This window comes from Nannospalax galili, unplaced genomic scaffold, assembly GCF_000622305.1.
Source record: "Nannospalax galili isolate Female #2095 unplaced genomic scaffold, S.galili_v1.0 scaffold126, whole genome shotgun sequence".
NCBI lineage: Eukaryota > Metazoa > Chordata > Mammalia > Rodentia > Spalacidae > Nannospalax > Nannospalax galili.
The window spans coordinates 2,114,392-2,137,578 of NW_008355275.1; the positions used below are offsets into that span (position 1 = coordinate 2,114,392).

Here is a 23,187-nt window from a genome sequence, read left to right on the forward strand (position 1 = left end):
AATAATTCTTCAAAGCATAAAAATTTGTTCCTTAATGACTAGTAGATATGAAAAACTTTACCATTGAAATCTACTTGATGACTTTATATCCATGCTCAGATGCCTAGAAGCTCAGAAAGTAACCAACTGTGACTAGTAATAATCATATATTTAGAGATTAGAAATGCATGTGCAAACATCCAATGTCAATTGCATTGAAAAAGAATTTTTCTATATGAAACTGTGTATTTTAATAATGAAATGGAGATCTTTTTAAAGGTTAAAACATCATTTAATTTATGTCTTATAGGGTTTATACTGAGTACAATATTGTATAACTGTAATAATTCAACTGTAAACCTAAAAATTTACAGCCAAATTTGAAAGAGATGCATCCTACCTCAGGAAAATGTTATTGAATTGGTTAATGCTGTTGTAATGAAATGCTTCTTCTTATTGAATAAAAAATATTTTATTGAAAAAAAATGTAGGAAACAACAACAACAACAACAACAAAAAAAAACTAAGGTGGAGGGGCTGGAGAGATGGTCTAGTGGTTAAGAGCATTGGCTGCTCTTGCCAAGGACCTGGGTTTGATTTTCAGCACCCACAAGACAGCTAACAACCATTCATAACTCCAGTTCCATGGGATTTGACACCCTTTTCTGATCTCTGCTGGCACTGTATGACACAACTGTGCTTCCATGCATGCAGGCAAACACTCAAACACATAAAATGGAAATAATAAAGAAAATTAAACAAAAAATAAGGTGGAGAGTGATTGAGGAAGATACCTGATGTCAACCCCTGGCTTCTGTATGCATTCACATACAGACACACACACACACACACACACACACACACACACACACACAGATGCTGTGGGCCAGTAGTGACTGATACAGTAATATGTCACAGTGTGGTATATCAAATATAGATTTCATAATAGCATGTATTTTATGGGTACCTCCAAGCATGGCTGCATTCTGTGATTTCCACTGTCAGTTCAGTCAGAACTCACTCAGTAGTTTACATACTGGATGCTTTTTTCGGTAGTGAGCAAGACAGTGCATGGGGTTTTGTGACTCAGAGTACTATGCTTGCAGGAGCAGTGTCTTCTGGGAGCTTGGTAGGGATGCAGAATCCCAGGCTCCACCCCAGACGCTGCATTAACAGGGTTCTGTTGACTCACTGACTCATTTACACACAATAGTTTTTGACAAAGGGTTTAAATCTGAACTGACCTGGTCTCCAGTAAATAGTGCTGTTTGGGGAAGTTGTAAGACCTGGCTGGCAGAAGTGAGTCCTGGGGCCCAGTCTTTAAGAGTTCTAGCCTGTCCCAAATGTCCCTCAACGTGAGTCTATTCACTGAAGCTATTTAGAGTCACTATTTAGAGTCACTATTGAATCCATTTAGAGTCACGCCCTTAAAGAAAACCCACTCTCCCTCTCCCAGTAGTCATCAGGTGCCAATAGCTCCTCAGCTTACCGATGTCCCACTTCTATGCTGGGTTTTAGTCTGATTTGAACTTTTGTGGGTATACAAACATGACTTGATAAGCCTTAAATATATGACAGAATGTGGGGAGGGGAATATGGGGGGCTGAAAATGGGAAGGGGGTATCTAAATATGATCAGGATGTGTTGAATGAAATCCACACAAAACCAATAAAAAAATTTAAAAATCATTGTAGCCTGAACCTACTTCTGGTTCCTGTCTCTCTGTTTCCTGGTTGGCTGCTACAGTGCGACCAGCAGCCTCCCACTCCCCCAACCAGTGTGAGCTAAGCTGTTCCCACCACCATGCCTCCCTTCAGGATGAACTGAAGTGCCCTGACAAAGTGAGTCAAAATGAATCGCTTGTTGCGTCTGTTAGGTATTTTGTCACAGTGATGAGAAAGGTAACTAATGCAGATACCACGCTCTCCTTGTTCACTAAATGGCCTCAGCGCTTTTCCCCAGGGTGGGAGGGTGGTCTGTGGTCATTTTTACATTCACCTTTTTTTTTTGCGATGTGTTAACTTTACTTCATATTTCCATCAGAACGTCTCCTTCTAATGGCTTTTCAGTCAATGTTTTTGATTTACTGGTAGAAGTCATATCAATTACAATGAAATGGAAATTTCTCCTTTTTAATATTTTATATTGGAATGTATTCATAGTACATGGGGATGTGTTTCAAAAAGGCATTTTCATATGTAAGTCCTTATACCATGTTCACTCTCCATCCCTCCCCTTCCTCCTGCCTCCTGCTGTGACCACCTTCTTCCAGGAGGTTTCATATACACACAAATTCAGTGTATATGTATGTATTATATTCACCTTTGTATGCTTCTCTGCTGTTTAAATGTTTCACAGTGCGTTAAGTCCTGGGTTTATAAGATCAAGGATGGTCACTTGGCAGAGGAGATTATGGCTCCAGCTTTTGGTTCTTTGGCCTGTCTTGTCTGCACACTGGCAGGATCCTGGGTAGGAGTCAGAGGAAAGGATTTGTTGCTCATCTGGACAACCACAAAAGTGAGGGAGGGAGACCCCAGGCCTAGCTTGGCCTGGGGCTGTAGCTACTACCCAATAAATGTGGCAGATCTGTTTAGCGGAGTTCATGGCTATTCTGGCTGAACTGGGTGGTGACTGAGACAGTCTCATGCTGCACAGTCTGATCTTAAATGTATGGTTCTCCTGCCTCTGCCTTCTGAGTACTGGCATTACAGGTATGTGCCAATAGCTTTAGCCCAGCTCGTATGTGGTAGCCAACCTCAAGACCTGGCCATCAGTTGTAGGTGCCGTCCCCACATCACCTTCTAGAAGGGCAGGTAGCCCCAAGTGCTTCCTGGGTAGACTGGGAGCCACAAGCCTACAGTCTGATAAAGAGCCTTCTCTCTGAGGTCTGGAAAGTCCTGGTGTCGGGGAAAAGGGCTCTGCTTTCCTGGCTCCTTTTCTAGGGTTCTTTCCTGAATATGAACCATGAGGAGATATCTGAACCAGATGTGACCCTGTGGCAGCTGCCTACAGAATAGCTCAAAGAGGCTAAACTTGAGGGGCTGGAGAGATGGCTTAGCGGTTAAGAGCACTGACTGTTCTTGCAGAGGACAGAGGACCCGGGTTTGATTCCCAGCACCCACATGGTGGCTAACAAGCATCTGTAACTCCATTTCCAGGGGACCCGACGTCTTCTTCTGACCACCATGAACATTTTACAACACAGGTGCACCTACCTACGTTCAGGCAATATACTCATATACATAAAATAAAATTATATTTAAAAACTATTTTTAAAAAGAGGCCAAACTTCACAACTGGAGAATCAGACTCAAGATCAGACTCACCCGCAAGAGCTGTGTAACTTTGGGCAGGTCTGGTGACCTCTTTGGGCCTCAGTGTTCACATCTGTCAGATATGAGAGGTAGGTGTTGGATGGGCATGTGACCTGATGCCCCTGAGTCACAAACTGATGTCACTGAACCATCTTCTGGTGCCCTGTAATTCTGCGTGGCCCCCAGAGATCTACGTCTCTGACCTGTGATTCAGTTTTCACAGCTTCTGGGAAAATAGGAAGAATAAAGAGAGACTAGTAAACGTGCAGCTCAGGTTCGCAACCCTCCATGATAAAGAGCTGTTTGCTCTGAGCCTGGAGCCTGCCTTGCTGCTGCCACAGCCACATTTTAATTATAGTGACAGAGGAAGCGGCCCTGCAGGTACATTTATGTCCTCGTGGTCAAATGAAAAGGTGGACAGCTCCTCCTGCTGCTCCCTCCTCCCTCCCATCCACTTTCTTATTTTATTATTTTATTGATCTGTGGAATCAGGACTGTGACTCCAGGCTTTAAACAGAGAAGGAGTCAGGTTAGGAAAACAGTCAAAACAGTCCAAGTATCCCTGACCAGGCAGCAAGACCCAGTCATTCCTGGAGAGGACAAAGAGAGAGGGGCTTTACTGAATGCCAGCTACTTCCTTTGCAGTAACTCATTTTTCCCTTCTCTTTTCTCTTTGTTTCTCTCATAGAGCCCAGTCCTTTGCAGCTGGCAGGGCCTCAGGGAAATCATAGGAGCCTCTTAGGTGATCAAGGGAAAAGCTTGGTTTGGACTCTATTATAGAGATGTTAGTACCTCACTCGAGGACCTCAGTTTTCCTCTCTGTAAAATGGTCTTCTGTGGGGAGTAAATGAATAACTAATGTAAAGTAGAGCATGATGCTTGGCCTACACTGAGCAGTTAGTACATCTAGCTCTGGGTTTCCAGTCCCTTCTTTGCCTTTTTATAGGTTCTATTATATGTTTGGCAAATATTAGGCACTGGCTGTAAGCCCTTGTTCTATTTTACTTTCCTTTTACTGTTGTTAGAAATAAAATCTGAAGTCCAAGACCGCCCCCCCCCCCACAGATACCACACCAAAAACATCTGAGCAAAGTGAAAGTCACTTGGCCAGGCAGCTTTTACTTTTGCAAAAGGGTGTGTTATGTCATTCGTATTGAGCAAGCACACTCGGCCCAGGAATTTGCTAGATTTTAATCCCTCATGCAAGAGTACTGTGTTTTTTCCTCATCAATTGGAGTCCAACTTCACAGTCTTTTGAAGCTGGGTAGTTTAAAAAGAATTAGCGAAAAGAAAAGGAAGGAGAAGGAGAAAGAGGTTGGAGGAAAGGTAAAGGACTCAGCCACCCCAGACCAGGCTTTTTTGCATAAACAAAAGTTGTACAGCATATGGGGGGATGAAAAGATTTGAATTCCTTGTCCTAAACCATAGTCTTTCAGTGTTTGACAGGAAAGACTGATATTTAATGTTTCTTATACTGTGATAAAACACTCAAACCAAAAACAACTTGGGGAGGAAAGGGTTTGTTTATTTATTTGCCTTACACTTCCAGGTCACAGTCCATCACTGAGGGAAGTCAGGGCAGAAACTCAAGCAGGAACAGAAGCTGAAACCGTGGAGGAAGCCATTTACTGTCTTGCTCACTCTCTGGCCCATGCTCAGCTATGGTAGTGGTTAAAAACCTAAAGAAAATGGAGGATAACCACATAAGCCCTAGAGAAAGGTGTTACAGGCCTGTGTTGTGCAAAGGCCCTGAGGCGGGAGCATGCTTAACTTCTTTGAGGAGGAGCCAGGAGGCCTTTGTGGTTGTAGCATGGAGGGGGCTAAGCAGGGCATTGGAGAGCTACATGGTGCTGCGATGGGGCCTCTTGGCTTTATCCTAAAGTGATGTGAAACTGATGACATTTTCAGTAGAGGAGTGACCTGCTGAGGCTCCTGAGGGTGTTCTTCATTACTGTGTCACATTCCTAAAAGCAACAATTTAAAAGGAGGATTTGTTCTGGTTTACGGTTTTAGAGGTCTCAGTCTATCATGGCAGGGAGGGCATGGTCAGGGTGCAGCAGAGCACTTTACCTCATGGTGCGCAGGAAGCAGAGACAGAAAATGCCTGTCGTGGCTGGCTGGCTGTTCATCCCCTTTCCTTCTTCCAGTCCCCCAGCCTATGGAATGGTGCCACCCACACTCAGGCTGAGGAGTCTTCCCCACCACCCACTTTGTTAATCCTGTCTGGGAGGCATCCCCACAGCTAGAAGCACCCCACAAACACAGTGAGGCCTTACTGATCCTCTAGGTACTTCAATCCAAGAAGTTGACAATCAAGATTAAAGATTACTATAAGTTGTATGTGGTGACACACTTCTGTAATTCTAGTATTGATGAGGTAAGGTTAGGAAGATCACAAGTTCAAGGGCATCCTTGGTCATTTAGTGAGTTTGAAGCCACTCTGGGCTGTATGAGACTCTATTTAAAAGCAAAATAAACCGTCACAATGAAGAAACAAAGCCCTTTTAGCTTAGAGGTCCAAGTCAGTAGGCAGTGTTTCTTTTCTGGTACCTTAAAAAGTGGCCAGAGTGGGGCTGAGTGGTCAGGGGCTTCAAAGTATGGACCCACAAGGAAGGATAAGCCTGCAAATCACTGTAGACTGTCCCCAGCATGACCCCAGATACCCATCTTTGCAGAGAAAGAGCTATTACACCAGGCCTGACAGCTGTCCTTTGCCAAACTGCTTAAAGTTTGGTCATTGGCCACTGCTCGGGAACTTGAACTTGAGGATTCCTACCTGAGAGAGGCTCAGGGTGCCTAGATTCATTGTGCAAATAGTGCAGTGTATAATGTTTTCATGCTTGGGATTTGGAAATTTGAACTACTGGGAGTGTGTGTGTGGCCAACCCACAGTGAAAACTCTGGATGTGACTTTCTTTTATAAAAAAATAATAATTATTATATTCTATATGTGTGAATGTGTGTGTGTGTGTGTGTTATGGTGTGTGAATGGAAGTGAGAGAACAATTTTTGGGAATCAGATCTCTCCTTTCACTGTTGTGTTCTAGGCATTGAAGTCAGCTCATTAGACTTCCACTGCTGGGAGTGGGGCAGAGACAAGAGGATCCCTGGGGCTTGCTGGTCAACCAGCCTAGCCATAAAAATGGCAAGCTCCAAGTTCAGAGAGAGACTCTGACTCAAGGGGGTAAAGTGGAGAGTGACAGCCCCAAGATGCTTCAAGCTGTTCTTCTGTTTGCAAATCGCCTTTCTTTTCATTAACAATCACTAGTCTGGTCTACATCTCTATAGTTCTTCATTTCCAGGATCCTATGTAAGCGACATAATATATCATACAACCTTTTGGGAATGGCTTGTTTTTGTTCTGCTTTAAGTCTCTGGATATAATGCATCTATAGCAAAAATATTTTCCAAAGTTTGTTATGGTTTTAAAAATATTTCATCTTTTAAGACATACCCTGAACTGGGCAAGCAGTCCCCCCTTCCAGAGAAATGTACACAGCTCATAGTGGGGAAATAATTGCTCACCCCGGGACCAACTTAATCTTTTCAGCAGAAACTCTCTGCTGTTCACTCTTTGTTTCACTCTTTTGGTGAACTGCTGCTCAAGCTTTAGAGCCTTCTAGAAGGTCACTAGCAGAGCATTTGGTGTTCTGTAAATTGTTTCCCTCAGGCTCAACATGAATTTTGCTACATTACTTTTGAGTGATCTCCATCACACGCTTCCCTTCACCCCTCCTGAATGCTTTAGCGCATTATGAACCCGCTTTAAGTAACAGTGTGAAGCATTCAGATCCAGCAAAGCCTCTCCTGCCTTGTACAAGTCACCTCCCACCATGGGGCTCTTATCATCCATAGGAGGTAGGAAACAGTTGTCACTCAGCAAGGAGCCACAGCACCCCACACGGGAAAGATAGCCAGATTGGGATGTTGCCTCTGTGGATGTTCCACCCTCAGATGGATCAACCTCAATTGGGGTCTCATCACCCACCACAGGGGCCGTGTAACTGATCCTCCTCAACTCTTCCTTAGTTCTGTTGGTCCCCCTTACCAGTTATGTTGTGTGACTTTTTCTAGGGAGCCATACGCAAATGTCTATTTATGACAGGTTATTAGGGCCCCAATGACAGATCAAAGACATTATTTCACCCGAGTCTGGCTTTGTGACAAATGAGTTTATAGTTGTTACTTACAGGAGCATGGGTGACTCAAAGTCAGCTGCATCACTTTGCCTAACCCACCATGGTAAAGACTCATAAAAGGTGCATCCTTGGAGCTCCCTGAACGTCTTGGAGACAGCTTCACAGAAGAGCCTCTTCTTCTGGAGCAGTTGTTTACTTCCATCTACATAACTTTAAGGACTGCCTTTAATGAGTCTTATAAATGTTGTGACCTTCCTGAGCCTCGAATTCATTATTACTTTCCTTTGTGTTATGAGCCTCCTCTTCCCACCATGAGAGAGTGTTTATATCTGAAGGAAAAAGCTACCAGCAACTTCTACCAGGCACTTTGTCACAGGTATACGAAAAGTGACTCTTGTCATCAGTCTCTTTGCCAAGGGTTGTATATAGATTCTCTCAACCCTTGGCCCTTGTGGAATAGGTATTGCTTAACTTTGCTAATGAATAAATGGAGGTTCAGCAATATTTAGAAACTTGTCCACAGTCATCAAAATGGAATCAGAGTTTGAGCCCAGTAAATCTCCCAAGTTTGTGCTTTGTGAAGAACATGCAAACATCATTACAGCAGGTCCAGACTGAAAGAAAAGCATGTGGAGTTTGAAGGCCTAGACATATCCTAGGCCTTAACACTCTGTTGATTACGAGTTGGCTGCCATGCAAGTTGGCACGGTACAAATGGCAGGATCATGCAGGTAATTTACTGCCTATTTGTTCCAAAGAAATATCCTTTTCTTTCTTGGATAATAGTAGGTCCTGCCTCTAAGACAGGAGTCTGGAAAGATGCTCAGTGAGGCTGCTACCTGCATTTAACCACAGATCTCATCGTCTGCTCCGAATCGCTGCTCAGAGCAGCCAGCACCATTAACTAGAAAGAGCATCGCCCCCCCCAGGGCTGCTGGGCTTAGCAAGACACTAAATCAAGCCCACGTTACAACTGTTTCTGTTCAAACTGTTTGTACAGCGTGAGTACAAGATGAATTTCCTCAGACAGGAGCCTGGCTTCTGTTGAGAAAAATGACAGTTGCTGGCAAAGAGGCATGCCATTTACTTGGTTGGGGTCATGGTTTCTGGAATCCATGTACCTGAGCTTTCCCTCATTACTAGATTTTCTAGCTGTGTGAACTTGAACAAGACACTTTATCCTCAAAGCGTATCCATGAAATGAGGATAGGAGCCATATCCATCATACCCATCTGTGTTGCAGTTCCTCAGGATCCTCTCAGAGTCATCATTGCCAAGGACTCAAGGAACTCAGTGTATGGTCATCTACAGGACCATAATATGACAGCACAAAAGTGCAAGGCAGAATCAATACAGGCTAAAGGTGATGGCAGTGGTACCAAGAGGGTTCTAGGCTCTGGCTTCCCAGAGTCCTCTCTTAGAGCACTCACATAGAATGCACTCATGCCCCTGGCATTGACTTTCAACAGCATGTGTGAAGGGCTGTCCACCAAGTGAGCTCATCTGCAACTCAGCACCCAGTTTTTATCCAGGGTTGGTCACAGGGAACTGTGTTAGTTACTTTTCCTGTTGCTGTGATAAAATACTCTGACAGAAGCAGCTTAAGGAAGGAAGTGTTTATTTTGGCTCTCAGTTGGGAAGTGTGATCCATTATGGTGGGTAGGTCCTGGTGGCAGGAGCATGAGGCAGCTGCTCATATCGTATCTACAGTCGGAAAGGAGAGGTGACTGAGAGTGCTCTGCTCCCTTTCTTTGTCTAACAGTTATGATGAGTTTTCCACCTCACTTACCCTAATCTAGATAATCCCTCACAGACAAGCCCAGAGGTTTGTCTCCTAGGTGATTCTAGATCCCGCCATGTTGATGATCAATATTAACCACCACAGGCATCCTCTGCCTAGGATGTCCCCAGACTCCAGAGTCCCCAAAGGAAAGCAGGTGTTAGCACAAAATGTACAGTTTGCACAAGCAATTTAGGCACAGTGAGCCTCTTTTAGAGTTAGGGTGATGAGAAACTTCACCAAAACCACATTGCCAAGCTCCAACCAAGCAGGATATGACCTTGTAAGCAGGTCTTTGTGAAAGTGGCCATCTTGGGAGTGTCAGGTTAACTTTCCTGCATGCCATCCCATTGAGTGGCTGCTGGGTGAATTAAATGAGAAAATCCATGCAAAGTGCTTGGCACCGTGCCTAGGATGGCAGGGACTTACTAACTGCCAATTGCAATTGCTTTGACATCTAGGGAATGCATTTTGACTGGCTTTTCTGTGCTAAAGGAGCAAGCTCTGTACCCACCATCCACCTGCTCACCCATTCACTTAGCCATTCTTTCATTTAACACATTTTAGGCACCTGCTGCAGTATTCAGCCTATGTCTAGCCCCCTTGAGGACTTCGTATGTGTGGGAAGGTGCATGTATACATGTGGGTACAGGTCATGTATGCCCAGGCATGTGGAGGGCAAAGGTCAACCTCAGCTGTCTTCAGGACTCTCTGCCTTGTTTTTTCATGACAAGGTCTCTCACTGGGGTCTGGGGCTCAGCAATGAGGGTGGGCTGACTGGCCCAAGAACCCCAGCCTTCCACCCATCTCTTCCTCCTCAGAGCTGGGGTTTGTAAGGGCATGCCACTGTACTCAGCTTTTTTACTGGGTTCCTAGGATCGAACTCTGTCTTCATGTTTGCATAGCAGGCATTTTGCTGACTGAACTATCTTCCCCCGCCTCTTTGAGGGTTTTGTAAGTCACACGATTGGCTACTCCCTTTCTAGAAAATGCTGTATGTGGGTATCCATGCTGACTGGGCATTTAAGGTAGGTGGTGCTGGCATGAATCCTTCAAGACCTTCATGCTAAACCTTAAAGGACTTATTCACAAATTCAGAACAAGCATGATAAGGAGGCCATGACCAGAGAACTTCATCTCCTGATATTCCTCTATGTGTCTTCTCCTCCCACAGCCAAAGCTAAATCGAAATGTGGCCCGACATTCTTCCCCTGTGCCAGCGGCATCCACTGCATCATCGGCCGCTTTCGCTGCAATGGGTTTGAGGACTGTCCTGATGGCAGCGACGAAGAGAACTGCAGTAAGTGCAGGGGACTCGGGCACTGTGATCCCTATTCTTTCCTATCAGCCTGACTTGTCCTGACTGGCTACTCTCCTGTCTCTATTTTTCACAGAAAATGCTTGGGCATCCTCTGCTGTCACTCACATCCTCTTCTTTACTGCCTCCCTGTGATGGGACATAATTCTCAGCTACCGTTTAAGTGCACTGGGTCTGATCAGTTCTAACAGTCCCTCTGCAGATGCAGTTGCATTGTCTCTGATGAACAAATGAGGAGCTAGAGAGATTAAATTAGCTCCTCCAAGACCATCGAGCTCAGTCACACTTCATCTGCATGACTGTCTCAACACCTATATTTTTGTGCTTGTTTTCCTTCTCAATTTGAATCCTTTAAAACATGCTCTTCTATTAATTATATACATGCTGTAGGAATATGTTCTTGAAAACCATTCCAGATAGTGCAAAGTTTATCTTAGCCTTGACTATAGCAACTTGTTTTTTAACCAAATATAATATTCTATATCTGTATACAAGCATACAGTCCAATACATATACATCTGCAAGCACACTTATTAACTCCAGCTTGCCCTGTCTCTTGGCAGTCTTGCTGTTGGGCTTAACCCCTCCTTGGCTTGAATACATGCAGTCCTTCCTTTCCAGTTCCTGAGACCTCAATGACTTTGCACACTACAGCCTCAGAGAACTTCAAGTCTCTTCCTTACTTTTGATACTATTCCAACTTTCCCAGCAATTTGCTTCCCACGTGTTCCTGTGACTCACTCTGGTCCCTGTTTCTTCTTTCCTTCTGATTTTATAACTACTGTTGACTCAGAGTAAATTTATCCTTTCCTTGTTTTTGAGACAAGGTCTTGCTATGTAGCCTAGACTGGGCTTGAACTTGCAGTCCTCCTGCATCTGCCTCCCAAATGCTGGGATTACAGACATGCACAACCATGTTTTATTTTTTTAAAGACTTAAAAAGCAATTTTAAATTCATAACAAAATTAGGAGGACAACATGAAGATTTCCCATGTGCCCCCCGACCCCACTGTCAACATCCCATGCCGGCACAGAGTACGGTTTGCCACAAATGATAGATTTTCACCAATACACCATCATCCCCAGAGTCTGCAGTGATGTCAGGGTTCACACTTGGTGTTGTGTCTTACCTGTGTTTGGTCAGACTTACAGACATATCTCCACCACTGTGGTTTCGTGTAGAATCCCTTCACTGCCCTAGAAACCCTGTCCTCAGCTCATTCTTCTCTACCCACCCTCCCCATTTATGTACTTTCATACCATTTTCTCCTGTTTATTGTAAAGAACTAACAAAATACAAAAAAGAATAAAGAAGGAAATAAAACATCCTATAATCCCTTCAATTGGAATGAAATAGTATTGATACTTAGGGCATCTCTATAGACACAGGGTTTTTACTGTCTTTAACTGTGATGTTCCCTTTATTGTGGCCATTTTTCCATTTTGGTTTTTAACTTTTTTTTCCAAACTATAAGTTTCAGTGGCTTCACTGATTATTTAGCTAGCCTGACACCCCATCCCCCCAATTCCTGGTTTACTTTAAGCCCCTGATCAGAAGAGCAGCTTTTCCTCTCAAGTCAATTGGAAGTTCCAGGGCACAGTTTCTGTTGCAGCTTCCCAGTGGGAACATGAGCTGTCTGTGACTTTCCCTTGTGCCTTTTCCTGTTGCCTCTTGCCATCTTCTGGGTCTCACATGGTAGGAATCTGACCCAGCTGCTAAACTGTGGTACAATTGGTAGAGAGACTGAAGCCCACTGTAGCAGGGAAGGTACAGGTCACCAGCAGGAATAGGAGCCTGACTGAAGCCAGTGATTCCAAAACCAGGATCTGGGTTTTGGTTGGTGTATTCTCTCCAGGGAAGCCTGTGCCTGCCATACCAATTCCCCTGTTGATGGTGCGTTCCTGGTCCCTAAACCTGTTTGCAGACATCCTCTTCCAGGCTTATGATAATCAGATGAACTGATACCTGAAAAGTACTTAGTTTCAGGGCCAGCCCAGAGTAATTGACATTTTTATAACATGTTGCTTTAGAACAAAAGTGTGAGCCATTAAAGGAAAGACCATATATTTTTAAGTTTCTAATTGCATTTATTTATTTAGTGTGTGTATGCAGAGGTCAGAGGACAACTTGTGGAAGTTCGTTTTCTCCTTCCACTATGTGGGACCTGGGGATCAAACTCGGGTTGTCAGGCTTAGTGGCAAGTGCCTGTATCCATTGAGCCATCTCACCAGCTAGGGAAGACTACATTTACTAGGATTTTGCTTTTAGCTTGGGCTCTCCAAGGATATACTTCTTTTATATTTTATTTAATCCTTTAGTAAGTATGTTCCAGCTTGGTCTCAGCTTCCTAGTGTCATGAGATCTTGTGGCCTAAGGGTGTGTGTATGTGTATGTGTATGTGTGTGTGTGTGTGTGTGTGTGTACATGCATACATATGATTAATCCAATGGAAATAAAAAGCATATGTGATGCATTCTGGGCTGTATATTCAACATGACTGGGTCATCCTTGCACTATTTGTCATGATTAAAGGCCCTGTAAGTGTTACTTCTATGGATATCGGCCTTTAATGGTCTAAGAGAGTAAATGGTGAATATTCTAGATTGTATCAGTAGGGATTAGGCAGCATTTTCCTCTCACACCTACCATTTTAAAATCGTGATTTCAGTGCTACATAGCAGATGGGTCAATAAAGAATCAAGCATCTTCAACTTCTTCTGTGCATTGTACTTTAGAGTCATCACATAGCTGACTTACAAAAGTTCTTTTTATCAAAGAATACCACTTACAGAAGAATACTAGAATTAGAGTACACATCTCTATCTTATAACTCTTTTGTCAACTTGATCTAGGTAGTGATGACCATGGCTGTGAAAACCCTGGGCTAAGAATATGATGCAAAGCTTTCCAGTGATGAGCCAAGCTGAAAGACTCCTGCAGCTAGTGTGTCTTTCTGGACCTGAGTTGGGGTTACACCACTCCCAGTGGAGGGCAGCAACCTAACTCTGTAGGTCTCTTTACGTTATAGATGATTATCAACCTTCATTCATTAAAAATCTCAGAAGACAGTGTTTAAATTGTTGCTTTAATTTCTCATCTCTTCATTCAAGGGTCCAGTGAAGAATATGCTGTGCTTACTCACATAGGTGCCATTTTGGCCACTCCTCTGTCATTCTGCACCTTCCGGTATTTCCCTTCTGCACCATGTGTGTGCCTGGTACCCACAGAGGCCAGAAAAGTGCACTGGAGCCCCTGGAACTAGAGTTATAGACTGCTGTTAGCTACCATGTGTGTGCTGGAAACCAAACCCTAGTCCTCTGCAAGAACAGCAAGTGCTCTTAATTTAATTTTAATTTTTTAGTTTAATTTAAAAATTGTTTTTTGAGACAGGGTCTCATTTTGTAGCCCCAGCTGGACTGGAACTCACTATATAGACCACCCCAGGCTAGCCTTGATGTAACAGTAATCTGCCTGCCTCTGCCTCCCAAGTGCTGAGATTAAAGGCCTATGCCACCATGCCCAGCTATTTTTAAGTGTGTATGTGTTTCTATGCATGTGTGAAGGCACTCATGGAGGCCAGAAGAGGGTGTCAGATCCCTTGGAGCTGGAGTTATTATAGGCAGCTGTGAACTGCCTAGTATAGGTACCAGGAACCAAACCCAGGTTCTCTGCAAGAGCAGCACAGGTTTTTAACCACTGATCCATCTTTCCAGTCCCTCAGCAATGCTTTTGAAAGCAGAGTTATAGGCAACACATTCTCTCAGTTTTCACTCCTCTGAGAATGTCTTTATTTCACCTTCATTCCTAAAGATGTTTTGATGGTGTGGTGTTCTGGCTGACAATCCTTTTCTCTGAGCACTTTAGTAAGTGTGCACTTCCTTCAGGCTTCTCTGGTTTCCACAGAGAAATTTATGGTCATTAGATTCGTTCCCCTGTAGATTCTGCATCTTTTTTGTCTAGTTGCTTTGAAGAGCGTTTTGTCTTTAGTTCTCAGCATTTAGATCTTTGTTTTGTGTGTCACCGGGTGGAGTTCTTTGAGTTTATCCTGTTTGGGGGTTTTTGAGCTATTTGAGTCTGTAGATTCTGATTTTTTGCCACGTTGAGTACATTCTCAGCTAGCATTTCTTCAAATGGTTTTCAGCACAGCCTCCTTCTTTCCTCATGAGACTCAAATGACAAGAACTTCAGATTTTCTGTTTTTATCTCGTGAGTCCCTGAAGCTCTGTTCACTTTTTATCAGTCATTTTGCTTTTGATTGTTCAGACTGGATGCTTCTATTAATCTGTCACCAAATCCTCTAATTTTTGTCTTTGCCATCTCGAATCTGCTTTCCTGCTTACCAACTGTTGGTTTTGTGATTCAGTTACTGTGTTTTTTCATTTATGAATTTCCTTTTGGTTCTTTTCTGTGTTTCCTATTTCTTTGCTGAGACTTTTTTCCATTTGTTTCAGTTGTGTTTGTGGAGTTGCTTGTTAGAGTGTGTGTGTAACAGCTGTTTTAGCATTTTCATCACATGATTCCAACATCTGCACATCTTGGTGTCAGAACTATATGCTATCATTTCCTGATTCTCTATATGCCAGGTAATGGTGGATTACATTCTGGACATTTTATTTGTTATGCCTAATGCTCATATCTTAATTAAATTCTGTGGAAAGCACTTATATTTTTGCTTTAGTAGCAAAAGACCTAGTTGGGTCAGACAACATCATCCCATCACCTGGTAATGGGCCATGCTAGCAGAAGTTGGGGACCAAGTGGTCTGAGTTCATTCTCTTTGGTGTACCTGTTAAAGACGTGCAGTGTGGGGATTTTTTTCTTTCTTCACCATCTGGAGGGTTCTTTCCAGTTTCTAGGACTCCGAGAGAGCAATAAAAACAATGTAAATTCACCCGTGTTTCAAGACTGAAAGTGGCTGCTGACTGCATCCCAGCCACAGTTCTAAAGTTGCACTCAATGGCAGAGCCAGCAGGCAGAATGGTTGCTACTCCTGACCTATTGCAGGAGCCTCCCGTAAGTGGATATGAACAGCACTGAAAGAGAGACAGCCTGAAGTCATTGGCCTTCCTGTTTGATGCCAGCAGAGCACCCATCAGTATGAAGCAGTTCCTTCCCAACCATCCCAGCTGCATCTGAATGAGCCACAAAATCTGACCATTTACTTTATAGAAAATTCAGGGATAGAGAAATGTGTTTACATCATTATGCAGAGGCAAATGGCCAGATGCAGAGTGTGGGAAAATCTTCAGGGCTTCTGTTCATCCATAAATAAATTCTAAAAAAAAGCAGAGGAAAGAGGAACCTGCAGACTGGAAGGGACTAAGAGATGAATTAACCTAGAGCCCTGTGTAGACCTTGTTTGATCCTGACTCTAAGTAAAAACCACTTTTGAAAAAATACTGAGATAATTGATAAATTTTGAATTGTGATGAGATGTCTGATGATATTAAGGCATTATTAATTTTTTATTTTATTTTTTAATATTTTATTTATTTTTTATGTATATGAATGTATTGCCTGTGTGTTTGTAAATGTACCCATGTTGTGCAAAACCTCCACAGTCAGAAGAAGGTGTCAGATCCCCTGGAAATGGTGTTATGGACAGTTGTTAGCCAGCATGTGGGTGCTGGGACTCAAACCTGAGTCCTCAGCAAGAGCAGTCAGTGCTCTTAACCACTGAACCATCTTTCCAGCCCTGCATTATTAGTTTTAAAGTGTAAGAATGGTGGTAATCATGTTAAAAACCCAAATCTTTTAGATATGTTGTGGTATATATAGCATAGACTAAGTGATGTCTGAAGTGCGCGTCTACTGCCGCTTTCAGAGTAGCTGTGTCCAAAAAAAAAAAACGCCATGTCCTGGTTGACAAATTCCTGCCTGTCCCCCAGCGTGACAGAATGTTTTAGCCACATTGTGTGTCTGCTCACAGAGCCTCATAGAGCGCTGCAGAGCTGGTCTGTGTCTGTCCTCTGTGAACATCCCAATCAGAACCTGAGTTCTCTTCACTCCTCTCTCAGTCCATGAGTCAGCCTGGAGGGGGCCAGGCCTCATCTATATATAGACTGTGGGAGCTGGGAATCTCAGTGAGAGAGCTTCTCCCTCAGAGCTCTGAAAAAATGTCCTCGAGTCTCCTTAAAGACTCCTATATGCTCTATTTCCTTGGGAAATGTCTCTGGGTTGACAAAGCTGGGTAGGCTCACTCTTCCACTCTACCCTGTGCCCTTCCTCAAACAAGTAGCACATCCCAGAGGGGCTGGCCTTGAGCACCCTGCGAAAACCTGCTTCTCCTCACACCCTGCACCCACTGCTTCACTCTTCTCAACATGTGGTGCTTCTTCCCCTTGCTACACTGTGACATGAGATCAGACGATTGTGTGGCCCACAGCCCTGTTCCCAGTGCCAAGCATCTTCTCAGGCTCAGCCTTAGCATGGACTAAACGGGATGTCTTAGGCTTTATCTTAGTACTCTATTGACTGGATTCCCGCCTAGAGTGTTAGCTCTCAATGAAGAAAGACTGGGTTGCATTTTATTCCCTGTGCTTAGTAGAGTGCTTTAGTTAATGGCAATAGTCAATAAGTGACTTTCGAAGACTGGATCAAGTAACTAATCAAACAAAGGGCTAAATGAGGAAGACAGGCAGACTTGGACAGCACCCCTCCCACCACAGTCAGAATAAATTCTTAACGTTCAGATGCCTTGATCCTTTTGGATTTTCAAATGTGTGCCCAGAAAGTGGATTAGGGCCTTGCCTGGCTCATTAACCCCAGCTCCTACTGTCTTTTAGATTCTTATCCTCTTTCTGTGATCTCCATGCTAGGCACCATGCAAGGTGCTGCAGAGGAAGCAGACAGGTGAATTGCAGACTCTGACATTCTTGAGTCATCCAGGGAGGGAGATAAAAGTCTTCATATGCAAATAATCACAATGTGGAGCTGGTATTGGAAGTGCTGCAGAAGTCAGCATGGGGGAGGTCGCTTGTCTCCTGGCTCACTGGGGGGTTGTTGGGGAACAAGATCCCCAGAGGATGGGCACTACTTAAAATACAGTCCCATAGGGTATTTTGGGCTGAGGACTGGAAGTTGTACTATGCTATGTCCAGGGCATATCAACCACTTTGCATGAAAATTACTGAGCACTTAACTGTAAATGGCACCTCTTTGTATGCTTTCAGTGGATGACCTTATTATACATTCGTTACCCTTTTTATGTGTAAAGTAATGGAGACATGGAAAAGCTCAATAACTTGCTGTGGTTCCATAACTGATAAATGGCAAAGACATTATCAACTCTGGAGGCATAAATAAGGCCATGAACTCAACCACTATAGTACTACCTATCAGGGGCTGCAGAGATGGCTCAGAGGTTAAGAGCACTGGCTGCTCTTGCAGAGGACTGGGGTTTGGTTCCCAGCACCCACATGATGGCTAACAATTGTCTATAACTGCAGTTCCAGGGAATCTGACACCCTCTTGTGACTTCCACAAGCATTTTACAACACAGGTGCACTTACATACATTGCAGGCAATACACTCATACACATAAAATTTAAAATAAATAAATAAATATTAAAAATACTACCTATCCACCATTAAGCTATAGTTGTGACAAGTATATATTAAGCACCCCATGCAGCCCACATGCTAGTCTCCACTCTCTTCAGCCTTTCCCTCATTTAATTTTCACAAACCTATGACACAGGCACTTTCTATCCCCACTCTATAAATGAGGACATCTAGACTTAGGGAGAAGTTAAATAATTCTCTCAGCTTCATATAGCTTTTGATGGCTCAGCTGAAATTTGAGCCCACATTCCCTCACTTTCCATCACTACAGTAAAATGTTTGCTTGGATTTGTAGGATGGGTGGGTAGTAGAGAGTCAAGACCTTAGGATCGTATTTTATGCCTGATGAGTAACAGTTGGTACTGAGCCAGTGCAGGGTAGAGAGACAGAAAGGGTCAGAGGGCTGGTGCCTAGAGAGTTGGGACATGTGGTGTCTTTAATGGAAGTGGGACCACAGAAAGAGGGAAAAGTCAGGTGAAGAGGGGATAATGTCAGTGCCTATATGCAGTTTGCGGTTGGGAGGATTCAGACAGAGGGCTCCACCAGGCATCAGGAGAAAGATGCTTATTGCCAGGAGGGGGACTAAGGGAACCATTCACAGAGAGGAAGAGGTGGAAGTCTTGGAATTGGTATTGGGTATTGGACAGGAGATGGCCATGTCTAGGAAACCTTTACAAAGTGAGAGGAAATAGACTGCCATTGGCCAGGCATCTGAGTTCTGCCAGTAACTCCGTGCTGCCTCTGAAGGGGTTTTAAGAACTGAAATGCTCCGAGACCTCAGAACTGGAAAGAAGGCAGACAGGCTGCGGCATTCTTCACCTCTTTCTTGTTGCGCATCTTTTCCTCCTGGCCCCAGAATGCGAGTGCCCATGACTATGCCCTGTCTGGGTTGGAGAAGGCTGCTGAGGCTGGAGACTGATAGCTAGGTGCTTGTCAGGCCCTGTTAGCAGAACAAAAGGAGCCTGAGAGTTTGCAGCTGTTGGCAGACAAGTCCCTGGGGCAAGGCAGTGAGCATAGTCCAAGCCACAGAGAGAGCAGTGCATGGAGCTGGGATGAACCATTTGTAGTGAGGTAGTGCTTAGTGGTCCCTGGTTCCTGGACGCCTGTAGATCCTATCCAAGAGAGGGGGAAGTCTCAGTATGCCCCATTTAACCTAATTACAAAATTTACAGGGAAATCGGAATTGGGAGAGAGGCCATAAGGTCAGGTTGGGAGATAAGTGGGAGCTGTGGTGACTGGTGACACGAAGTTTCCCATTTATGTGTTTCTTCAAGAGCCCTTTGAGGTGGGAGGGAGGCGATGTTATTTAGGTGATGTCACTGACTTTGGATGAACTAAAGTGAGCACTGAGTCCTGCTAGAGACAGATGGCCTCATTTCCTATCTTTAAATCAGCCAGTTGCTTTTGGGTGACTACAGTGGTCTTGTAGTCCTCAAAAAGAAGTAGCCAGTTTAATTAACCACTAAGTGCTCCCCTGAACCCATGCTCCCTCCCTCTGGCAGGGAGAGACTCATTCTCTTTCCTGTGGACTAGGAAACAGACCATCAAAGCTCAACGTTTCTTGTGGTAATAATTCCCAAGGTGCTTTTAAGTTGATGCCACAGACAGTTTTCTCCATCTCCAATGTAATAGATACTGCAGGACACACTATTTCTCTGTGTATTTAACTGAGTAAAATTACATCGTTCAGTGATTGGTAAACCTTAGTGAGGATAAAGACAGTATAAGCATTTGGGATGCCTAAAGCATTGCTCAAAGAAACCACACTATAACATCATGAAGTAGGCACCATCTCATCAGCCTATGAGCTGGTGGCTCAGTATTTGCAGTTTGCAGGTCCTGGGCCAGTCCCCATGGGCCACAGAAATCCCTAAGCTTGAGCCCAGCCCACTTGAAGTTTTCAATGTTAGTCACAGGGGCCTGTGCACACTGGCTCTACAGCCTGGCCAAGCCTATCAAATAGATGTAGAGACCCGGAATTCATGTAAGAGACTTTGATATGCCTGGGCCCCCAGGGAGATCTGCCACTCTGGTGAGAGCATCTGCCTGGTGACTGAACATTGATGCCTTGGGTACCATCACTCACTGACAGGTGTCTTTTTGAGGTGGGCTACAATTCAGCTTCATCAACATTTACCTTTTTTGGTAGCAGCTCAGGGTCATTCTCAGGATTTTTTTTTTTTTTTTAGACTAGGGTATGCAATGGAGTTACCTTTGTTTTTAGAACTTTCTGGTCTCTTGAAACTCTCTTAAGGTCCTGGAATTCTTGAGGTCACATATTTTTAGCCTCCATCCCCTCTAGTGGTTGGTGGCTTTTCTTACTTGCTGCCAGTGTGTCCACAGGATAGCAGCCTCACCCACTTCCATCTAGTTTGTCCTGTCCTTGGGAGCTGGATAAATGGAGATTCAGTAGGCACCGAGAAAGTGGATGGAGACTTCTTTCTCAAGCTCCTGGCACCTTTTTGGCATGAATTGGCCATTTGTGTTTTGATGGAGGGAGCCCTTTTTGTGTAGCTTTGCTGCTGGCTTGGGATACATCCTTTCACCTTCCTTTCTTGGTCTCTGCCCTGCAGGGGGTGGGCAGGACTCAAGTCTAGGGGTTTCTGTGGCCCCTGGAGCCACAGTAGAGTAGCAAGTATGTAACTATCTGGCTCTTGACAGAAAAAAAAAAACTAATTTAGGCTTTAGAGTATCACATTGGTGTAATGTAGGACACTGTTTCCTTATTAGTGACCATTTGTGTCAGTTCTAGTATGTTTTTTTTTCTCCTATGAACAGTGGCTTTTTTTTTTTTTTTTTTTTTTTTTTTTTTTTTTTTTTACATTTTTTTTTTTTTTTTGATCTTTTTGAGACAGGGTCTCCCTGTAGCCCCAGCTGTCCTGGAACTCACTATGTAGACCAGGCTGGCCTTGAACTCATAGAGATCTGCCTGCCTCTGCCTCCCGAGTGCTGGGATTAAAGGTGTGTGCCACCTTGTTTATATTTGTGCTTGTTCAAAGGTCTCTCTAGAGTATATAGCAGCTGGAAGTAAATTACTGGAGTCTAATTAATTGTTCCCTGAGGTAGACCTACCAACTGCTCCCCCTTCTCAGTCTAGGACACTTCCTCTCCTTTACATCCTTGCCAACAACCTATATTTTAGGACCTTAAGTTGGGTCAGCCTGATGCTTTATTACTGGCAGCATTCTACATTATTTCCAAGGTTCTCTTGACCACTTGCCAGTCCTTTAATGGGAAATTCCTTGTTGTGACCTTTGCCCATTTTCTTCTGTACTGTTTTGCTTTTGTTGGATTGTGATGATTCTTTATATATTCTGACTAATGGCCCTGTCCTAGTTTGTTTTCTGTTCCTGTAATAAACACTATGACCAAAAAACAACTTGGGGAAGGGGTTATTTGGCTTACAGTTTACAGCCTATCACCGAAGGAAGCAAAGGCAGGAACTCAAGGCAGGAACCTGGAGGCAGGAACTGAAGCAGAGACCATGGAAAAAAGCTGCTTACTGGCTTGCTGCCTCTGGCTTGCTCAGCTTACCCTCTTATACAGTCCAGGCCCTCCTGCCAAAAGATGGCACTGCCCACCATGGACTGGGCCCGCCTACATTAATTAGCATTTAAGAAAATGCCTCGGGGTTGGAGAGATGGCTCAGTGGTTAAGAACACTGGCAGCTCTTCCGAGGACCCAGATTCCATTCCCAGCACTCACACGGCAGTGAACAACCATCCATAACTCCAGTTCCAGGGAACACAACACCTTCTTCTGACCTCCACAGGCATTGTATGACAGGGGTGCACTTATGTACATGCAGGCAATACACTCAAACACATAAATAAAAATATTAAAAGAAAGAAAGAAAATGCCTCACAGATATGGCCACAGGCCAATCCAATGTAAGAAATTCCTCATTTGAGATTCCCTATTCCCAGGTATTATTAATTTGTGTCAAGTTGACAAAAACTAACCAGTACAGGTCCTGTTGACTATATTTATTAAGATCAATCTATGACTGCCTTTCATACTTATACATGTAAGCATATGCAGATCTGTACTATGCTTATGCATCCATTCGTACATACTTATACATAAGACTAAGACTGTTCTTCTTTGGAAAAGTCTGAAAGGGTCTGAAGCTAAAGCTAAAGTGAGATGATGACACTCTGGCAGTGTCCCCATAGGGTGTTTGCATTAGCTTGTCTCCCCCATCCTGGACCCATTAGCCTGCCTTTCCAGGCCATCCTTTTGAATGAGCTGATTGGTACTGATGCTTTGTCTGCACAGATGTGACCACTGGGTCCCAGGGAATTGAAGGCCACTGTGGTGGGATGCTGATGGACAGAAGGGTTTGGACTGCTGCCACGGACAAAAACCAAATGTGATTTGTGGTTTTGGGTTTTCCCATTTTGGTTTGGGCTTCAGTCAGACCTTGGTTCCTGCTTGAATAAGTTGAGCCATTCTTTGGCCCACAGTGATTTAAATAATGAACCCTTCCATTTTCAGGCCAGACTACTGTTGTTTGACTTTATACTGGCTGGCCCCTCAGCCTTAAAACTCAGAGCTCTCACTTACCCATTCTTCTCGTTCCTCTGACCTTTCAAATTAAACTTTCTGTGTTGAATAAAGAGGGGTAAAAGTCTACTGTCCTTCAGGTTTGCATAACCCGTGAACTTTACTAAGTTTTTGCAGTTGTGATCTCCGTGTATCTCAGTTTAGCTCAGAGAGGCTGTGGAGTAGACAGATTCCAACCCCACCCTGCAGTTTAAGACCACTGAGACACTGGGTTTGATACTGAAGACCCTCAGGGCTGGGCCTGGCATTCATTCTGATGTTCTTCTCACTTTGAGCAGTCCCAGCTCAGGCTCAATTCCTTATTGAGGTCCAGGACAATTCCTATTATCACCACTGTCCCTTCTTACCAGAGGTCTCACACTCTGTAGGTCCAGGACAGAGATAGCTGAGAGATTGAGGATCACACTATTTGAACTGTGGCCGCCTGTCAGACCTGGCACTGGACATTTTCTCGTGCATCTCATGTGATACTGAAATAAATTCTGTGGGCAGGAAGATTGGCATCATGGGCTATGGCTGCAGCAGTC

At 44.0% G+C, this 23,187-nt stretch overlaps 1 protein-coding gene across 1 annotated transcript in view; it reads left to right on the forward strand.

Annotated features, from left to right (window-relative positions):
• The window catches only part of Ldlrad3 (low density lipoprotein receptor class A domain containing 3), a 287,400-nt gene that overhangs the window by 135,976 nt on the left and 128,237 nt on the right, over positions 1-23,187 (forward strand). Inside the window, exon 3 of the mRNA XM_008852383.3 lies at positions 10,387-10,512. Within this exon, the coding sequence (XP_008850605.1) occupies positions 10,387-10,512 (126 nt within the window). The remainder of the gene's footprint in view (positions 1-10,386; positions 10,513-23,187) is intronic.